We start from the raw sequence: 8021 nt of genomic DNA, 5'->3' as shown, positions 1-8021 counted from the left end.
TTCCGCGTTAAATACACAACGTGACGCGTGACGTCACAACCCGCGGCAGCGATTCGACAATGAGCGGTCACATAACCGGCCCGCCGCAAATGAATAAAGAAAAGCTAATATGAATGAAATAACCAGCGTAGAGTTGATCTATATGTTGCATGTGCGTGTTTGTATTTTTTAGTAACAAAAGTAGCTGAAAAACGGAGCAGCCAGTCAGTGATGACGTCAGCAGGTGACACGCCCACTCGTGGGCGGAGACAAGGTAATGAGAGGCGAAAATGAGGAGCGCCCCCAAAGTCTTTGCCACTTTTCAAGTTGTCTAGCCATTCCTTAGTCAGCATATTTTTGGTAATTGTTGTGTTACTTAATAAATGGAGGACAGTCGATCTACGACCATCCGGCAAACTGATGGCGGTTCACTTGAGCTTATGAAAAAACATGGCAGACTTGGGATGATTGGCATCACTCCCAGTTTGCATTGAGCATTTGGTTCGCTGTCTGGCGTTAACTGATCCAGCAGAAACACCGCAGACTGGACAGAGGATTCAGTTGACATACTCGAGGAGGACTCAATGGCAGATTCTGAGGATTTCATTTGCGACTGGAGTTCGCAGATTCGCCACAAACACTGCAGACACACACGATTCAGGCCACCGACTTGGAGTTAGCATCCCCACAAACATCGTAGCCTCGTGATTTTGCTTCACATACTCAAATGGGTTTGGTGTTAGAATACATTTTGCAAATCTAAAAAAAACAAAAAACATCCAAACATGTTTGCCATTTTTCCTTTAATGTATTGATAGTGTATACGTTGCAGTTTATCCATCCATCCGCTAGGTGGTGGTAATGTATCATTGTTGAATGCTGCTGCTTCGCGAAATGAAACACAAGCAACATGTGTGCGAGTGCAGTCAATACATATGAGAAATCTGATTTTTGTGAATTTGAACATTGTCGCGATTCCTGATTCCACGTTGAGGGACATTTTCTCCTGGAAACACGTTAAGGAGAACACGTGCTGGTGACTAATGGCTAATAGTATAATCATTGATGAGGTGACACTCCTGCAGTAATTGATTTAGCGCTTTGTGTTTTTTTTAGGTGAAAGTCCAAATAGATTCAGGACAGATCGTCAAGCGCTACTGTGACCGCACGCTTTCATTTCTTTCCTGCCTCAACATGGCTGCCGGTCAAGACGACTGCAAGGTAAAGGAAATTATTGATTATAAGAGGCGGTGGAGCCATTCACACTGTGGACCAAAGAACAAGTACAAGAGTAGATGTATGAATTCAACTCCTGTACTTAAGTAAAAGTTACGGAAATACAGACTGTGAAACAGATTTAAGCACAAAAAAAAAAAAAATAATCCTGTCAATTTTCAAAATGTCTATTTTCATGACTTGGCACAAAACTGCATTCAAACTAGTTTCTGTCTTTTATTAACTTACACCAGTGACATGAAGTGAGCTCGAGGTTTGAGTAAGAAGGCAGTCGCAAATGGAGACGCACACACCAATTGCAAATGTGTGTGTCGGCAGGTGAGTGTACAACGTCTCATGAGGTTGACCATATTTTCATTTCCCCAAAAAAAAGAGGACACTCAGCCTGACCTCGAGATACAAGATGGCAGACATTCAAACTATTTTAACATATGCCTCCTTAGTATGGGTAGAAAATCAAACAACCTTTTATTTATTTTTATTTACTTGGAGCGGGGTTCGTACCCGTGGCCTCCGTCAGGTGCGGCAGCTCAACGCTTGCCACTCAGCTAAAGTTCTGCAGCATTTTTGCCTGCAGGCCAGACAAAGTAATCAGTCATTTTTAATTGAGGTATGAAAATCTCCAAATGTTGTCCCTTTTAAACCTTTAAGTAGTGTAGCTTTCTGAAATGAAAGAAATAATAACAATAAATAGAAAAAAGCCAAACGGTTTCAACTTTCATTTCAGCCTTGGGTAGGCAGTGCCGACCTTGCCTTTCCCGACCGCACGTCACTGAACTTACACAGTGCTCGTACTATGACGACAAAATGAAATCAATAAATCATGTTACATTTCCCATGTTGGTTAAGCGCTTGCTAACGTTAGCTTGACATTTATGCTATCAAATCGTGCTCCCATATCGCTAATGTTAAATTAGCCAATGAGCACAAGTGGAAACAAACACCTTATGTGCATGTCTTTTTGTGTACTCTCTGACAATGAGAGTGCCGCTGCCACCTACAGCAGTGGATGTGCAATTACATTTTATTTTAGTATGCCAAAAAAAAAGGCCCACTTTGACTAAAGGAGTAAAAAGTGCAAATATCTGTTTTCAAGTGTAGGGAGTGAAAGATCAAAAACTTTATTTAAAAAATGTTTGGGGTACAGTTACACTAGCTGGTCAGAATGACATCTCTTTACTGTGGGTTCAAATTCGAATCGACTATTATCAGAACAATATTAACTCAGGTACAGCTATCTGATCAAGTGTACTTGAGTACAGTAACTAATTATTGCTTACTTGCCACCACTGTTAATAATCTCCTTGCTCATGTGACACAAATGACAGTTGTGTCACCATAAATTGACTTTGACCGGTCCCTCTCTTTCGCCATTGTTGAGGGACTTAAAGGGGCTTAAACTGAGTGCAAGGCGCCCCCTACAGGCGCTCATAGTGGACTGCGGGGTTATGTGACAGTTCAGTGGGTCACTGTGACCCGACGTCCGTCAAGTGTGCCCGCTGAGATACCAAAGTTGACAGGAAGTGGCAACCAGAAACATGATGAAGGAGGCGGAGCCACCATTCCAATTGAGAGCATTGGGAAACAGGAAGTGTCTGTTGCTACTAATCTGAGCACACAGGAAGTGCGAGTCGCTAATATCGGGGGAAATTTGAAGGTGGGGTTCGTCGCAGTGGCGTGACAAACAGAAGCGGGTCATTTGCTATGCGCAGAGTCAGGATGACGTCCCGAGGAGGCGGAGCCACGAGTCGCCCAAAGAGCCGATAGGAGAGCAGAAGTTGGCGTCGGACATGATTTACACCATCGAGGACGTCCCGCCCTGGTACCTGTGCATCCTGCTGGGTCTGCAGGTACGCCGCAAACGTCACGCCCCTCGTGCGCCGGGGACGGGCGTGTTCTGACCCTTCCCGTGCGTCCAGCACTACCTGACCTGCTTCAGCGGGACGGTGGCCGTCCCCTTCCTGCTGGCCGAGGCCATGTGCGTGGGCCAGGACCAGAACGCCATCAGCCAGCTCATCGGGACCATTTTCGCCACCGTGGGAATCACCACGCTCATACAGACCACCCTGGGAGTCAGGTGACCGCCGGCGGACCGCCTCCGATTGCGGAAAGTGCCGCTGGCTGATTGTTGTTGTTGTCGTTGCGTAGACTTCCTCTCTTCCAAGCGTCCGCGTTGGCCTTCCTGATTCCTGCGCAGGCCATCCTCAGCTTGGAGCGCTGGACCTGCCCCACGCACGGTCCCCGCCACACACATTTCTTGTCCTTGCGTGTGCGTGTGCGTTTGCACTTACATCTTTGTGTGGGTGCGTGTTGACAGAGGAGATCTACGGCAACTGGACCCTCCCACTGGACACCTCGCACATTTGGCAGCCTCGCATCAGAGAGGTGTCCGTCCGTCCGTCCGTCCGTCCGTCCGTCCGTCCGTCCGTCCGTCCGTCCGTCCGTCCTTCCGCCGGTCGGTCTGTCTTGGATTTTCCAATTGACACGCGTGCGTGCACACGTCAGATCCAGGGCGCCATCATGGTGACGAGCACGGTGGAGGTGGCGATCGGCCTGCTGGGTCTTCCGGGCATCCTGCTGGAGTACATCGGGCCGCTGACGGTCACGCCCACCGTTTCGCTCATCGGTCTGTCCGTCTTCACCACGGCGGGCGACCGGGCCGGATCGCACTGGGGCTTCTCGGCGCTGTGAGACCCCCGCGAGCGAACACGCACGCGTGCCGGCGCGCGGGTGGCGCCTTCCCTGACGAGCGTTTGCCTTTGCAGGTGCATCCTCCTCATCGTGCTGTTCGCTCAGTACTTACGGACCACGTCGATGCCGTTTCCTGTGTACAACAGGAAGGAAGGACTGAGGTGGAGCCGAGTTTACATCTTCAAGATGTTTCCTGTAAAAGACGCGCCGAGCCCGCCGGAAGGTTTTCCCGCCGCAGACGGCGGTTTCTGACGTGCGCTCGCTTTGCGCTCAGATCATCCTGGCCATCGTGCTGGTGTGGCTGCTGTGTTACATCTTCACCCTCAGCGACCTTCTGCCCAGTGACCCGCGACAATATGGCCACGGGGCGCGCACCGACGCCCGCGGGGACATCATGACCTCCGCCCCCTGGTTCAGGGTGCCTTACCCCTGTGAGAGCCGTTTGTCTTATTTTGCATCTTGACACATAGAACCCGCAAAGCCTGAGGTGGGCGTGTCAATCAATTTTGACGGTCCAATCCGTCAACGGCACACGTCCATTATCGTTATCTGTCTTTATTTCAAGACCAACTAAACTGTCATCGGAGCCGTCATTTTAGGATTGACGGTAAATTTCAGCTTTCCGTCTGCCTGTCATCGTTTTTATCGCGATAAACTGGTGATTTATTGACGCCGACAGCTCAAATTAAAATTTTAATGAGATTTTCTTATATATTTCTGGAGTTCTTCTTCTTCTCTTGTTTTATTTTTTTTAATTAAAAAACTCTGAAAGCAACTGAATCAAGGGGGCGGGGGCATCTCCATCTATTTGCCACTTAAATTATTACTCTTTTTTTTTTTATGTTACCCCGCCCTCTATACATTTAAAATATATTTATACGTGGCCTGTCGTACATTTTGGTATAAGGCTGTAAATGTACAAAAAGTGAGAAAGTGAAGCACTTGACTTTTGGAGGAATTGAGAATTTTGAGGGAAAAAAAACAACGGCATCCATTTGACAAGAAAGGCTGTCTCACGTATCAATGCGTTGCCACTCCAGGCCAGTGGGGGGTGCCGACGGTGACGTTGGCAGGGGTGCTGGGCATGTTCAGCGCCACCCTGGCGGGCATCGTGGAGTCCATCGGAGACTACTACGCGTGCGCCCGCCTCGCCGGGGCGCCGCCGCCCCCGGTGCACGCCATCAACAGGTGAGACGGCAACCTTGACCTTTGACCCCGCCGGCGCTGACATCGTGACCTTTCTTTGTTTTTTTTCTCTCGCAGGGGAATCTTCACTGAGGGCGTGTGCTGCATCATCGCTGGACTGCTGGGTACCGGAAACGGGTCCACGTCTTCCAGCCCCAACATCGGCGTGCTCGCCATCACCAAGGTACTTGGCTCGTTCCCGTTGCATGTGGCCACACGTGTTGTTAGCTTTGGTGGCATGCCATGTACCGTAGCAACCTTGTTGTGGTTCAGGTGGGAAGCCGCCGCGTGGTTCAGTACGGCGCCGGCATCATGTTGCTGCTGGGATGCGTGGGAAAGTTCACGGCTCTCTTTGCATCGCTTCCCGATCCCATCCTGGGAGGAATGTTCTGCACGCTTTTCGGTGAAACTTCCCTTCACGTTCACTCAACCTCATTACAGTCCAAACGCCGGCAGACATTTTGAAGTGCTGCCGGAAAGTTTACAGCGGACCTCAATGGTCCACTCGTATTGGATTACAGTCGCAGTCATTCCTGATTTAAATATGCATTTTTCAAGAGAGGTGTTATTTAGTGGCCGATATAGTTCACTCAAAAGAAGTTGTATACTTTTTTTTTTTTTTTTATATATATATATTTTCTGTTCACAATTCAACAATTGTGGACTAAAAAGTCAGCTGAGCTGCTGTTTGTTTGTGAGGCATGATCACGGCGGTGGGTCTGTCCAACCTGCAGCTGGTGGACCTCAACTCGTCCAGGAATCTCTTCGTGCTGGGCTTCTCCATGTTCTTCGGACTCACGCTGCCCGCCTACCTGGACGCGCACCCCAAATGCATCCAGACGGGTGCGTGCCACGCGACCTCCGCGCGCGCGCGCGTGTGTGCGTGCGTGACCAACGTGCTGTGGTGCGCTTGCAGGTGTGGAGGAGCTCAATCAGATCCTGACGGTTCTCCTGTCCACTGAGATGTTTGTCGGCGGCTTCCTGGCCTTCTGCCTGGACAACACCGTACCAGGTCACGCACACGCGAACCTTCTTCTTCAGCCCTGCCATCATTTTGTTGCTACGGCGATGTTTCTACCACGATGATGTCATCGCCGCAGAATGCCGTTGCCATGAAAATGTGGATACGGTGACAATGTTTTGGCATGACTACGTTGTTGCGTGACGACGGCGTTGCTCTTTTACGTGTTCAGGGTCGAGGGAGGAGCGCGGCATCCTGCAGTGGTGCGCTTTGACGTCCTCGTCGGCCTCGTCGCCCACCTACGACTTTCCCGTGGGGATGGCTTTGGTCCGACGCACTCGCTGGCTCAGAAGAGTGCCCGTCAGTCCCACCTTCACGGGGTGGAGCTCTTCCCAAGACCCGCCCTCCCAAGTGGAGGTGACGCAGCTAGGAGCAGTGGAGGCGGGGCACGGGGCGGAGCTCGGAGAGGAAGACGCTGACATGTCCACCAAGGTGTAACTTGTGTCAGTCGTGTTTTTAGAATCCTGACACTGCTGCATACGTGTACTTTTATGCGTTTGGATTTTAGTGTTTTCACACACACACGCCAATTTCTTTTCATTTTTAGTAACTTATATACATTCTTAATAACGTACGTTCTGATTACATAACACCTAATGTTTTTGAAGCTGCTATATCACTATTGTCTTTTTTTTCCTGAAAAGGCTGACGTATACTGTGAAATACGTACTTTGTATTACATGATATAAAATATACATTGTTTTAAATATTTTTTTTGCTGAGAAGGAGTATGACCAATAAAGTCTTCAGTTTGATACAAATATAATTCCCTGTCCATCATTTCCTGTTTCTGCCTTTAAAGAGTTAACTTAAAATTATTTTATGGGCTTGAATCGGGTCTTAATTGGTGAGAGCAGAACATTTTGGTTAGGTTACCAATACAAGTTAATCGGGATGTATGTTTCACAATACACTCACTTTGTATTAATTGTAATTGTTTAATATGTCAAATGCTTTTTGAGGGACTCTTACTTCACATTCATATAAATTGGCTTGTTATTTTAATTTGGCAGACATTTTCTTCACTTTCAACAGTAAATGTAAGGTTTATGTTTACGGTATATTACATTCAGGACTAAAAACTATGGGAAATATCACCATCTGGACAGTTTTGATACAATGATACTCACTAGTTTTGAGTGTCCAACAGGCGTCGATGACTCGATGTTGTTTTTGCTTCTCGCTGCTGACGGACACGCAGTGAAGATTATGGAGTCATTTTTGGTAATTAGGAAATAAACGTATTCTTTTCCTCATTCTCCTCTTCTCAGCCTTGCTGGGATAGCTTCTTTTTTTTTTTCATTTTGGTTTTATTTTACTTTCTTCTTCGCTGTCGTCCTTTTTCGCGTCGTTCGTTTTTTCCCCAAACATACACAAAAAAATGGTGGCTTTTGTTATAGCACACTACAAACTTCTAAGAGGAACCAGTATAGAATTAAAATAAAATGTACAATAAAATACAATTAAAAAACTGGGGGGGAGCTAGGACTTTTCACATAGCATGTATTTGTAACTTTTTCGCGCCGTCCATTTTGTTTTGCGCCTACTTCCTACATACTTTCTCTGCACATGCGCATTAAGATGGATCGATCCAATGTAGTGAACGCTGGGGTGTTTTACCTAAATCCGCCACTAAGCATTTTCTCACCAAAACCCTTCTTCATATAAATTGAACAATAGTTAAAAGTTTGGATTTCAACATAAATCTATCCAATGTGTGGCTGTAAAAAGAAACACCACCTCGAAAAATGTCTCATATATTATCATTTTAAAATTACTATTATTTAATGAGTTTGAGACGTTTGATTTTGTCAAATAAAAATGTATCCGAAAAGATTAACTACTGCTGGTGTACGTTTGTCGCCTGCCGGGGGCGACATTGGGACAATTCACTAAGAATTAAAACAAA

The 8021-nt window shown here is 47.2% G+C and overlaps 1 protein-coding gene across 4 annotated transcripts; it reads left to right on the top strand.

The window, feature by feature from the left end:
* Positions 1 to 798: 798 nt before the first annotated feature.
* On the top strand, positions 799 to 6867 carry slc23a1 (solute carrier family 23 member 1). 4 transcript variants are annotated; one of them, XM_086057790.1, is made up of 15 exons: positions 799 to 1015; positions 1096 to 1200; positions 2928 to 3065; positions 3135 to 3292; positions 3364 to 3452; positions 3533 to 3600; positions 3721 to 3902; positions 3981 to 4101; positions 4181 to 4337; positions 4947 to 5094; positions 5170 to 5275; positions 5365 to 5494; positions 5791 to 5934; positions 6008 to 6103; positions 6285 to 6867. In XM_086057790.1, exons 2-15 carry the CDS (start codon positions 1174 to 1176, stop codon positions 6548 to 6550), a joined length of 1830 nt encoding a protein of 609 aa, XP_085913916.1. In that variant the 5' UTR covers positions 799 to 1015; positions 1096 to 1173; the 3' UTR covers positions 6551 to 6867. The 4 variants fall into 4 exon arrangements, 3 of the variants coding, with proteins under 3 accessions (XP_085913916.1, XP_085913915.1, XP_085913917.1); XR_015090389.1 differs by having other exon boundaries at positions 3533 to 3902; positions 5826 to 5934; positions 6285 to 6432; XM_086057789.1 differs by having other exon boundaries at positions 3533 to 3902.
* The last annotated feature ends 1154 nt before the right edge of the window (positions 6868 to 8021 follow it).

The sequence above is a fragment of the Leptonotus elevatus genome, chromosome 16, assembly GCF_054856555.1.
Source record: "Leptonotus elevatus isolate MCC_2025b chromosome 16, RoL_Lele_1.0, whole genome shotgun sequence".
NCBI lineage: Eukaryota > Metazoa > Chordata > Actinopteri > Syngnathiformes > Syngnathidae > Leptonotus > Leptonotus elevatus.
The sequence above is the reverse complement of the archived record's forward strand: the minus strand, read 5'-3'. Positions and strand labels throughout refer to the sequence as shown.

Bases quoted from the DNA above. Each gene is read 5' to 3' on its own strand.
- slc23a1 (XM_086057789.1), top strand. From the start codon at position 1,174: ATGGCTGCCGGTCAAGACGACTGCAAG. The intron at 3,293-3,363 runs GTGACCGCCGGC...GTCGTTGCGTAG, and splicing joins CAGACCACCCTGGGAGTCAG to ACTTCCTCTCTTCCAAGCGT. The intron at 3,903-3,980 runs GTGAGACCCCCG...TTGCCTTTGCAG, and splicing joins CACTGGGGCTTCTCGGCGCT to GTGCATCCTCCTCATCGTGC.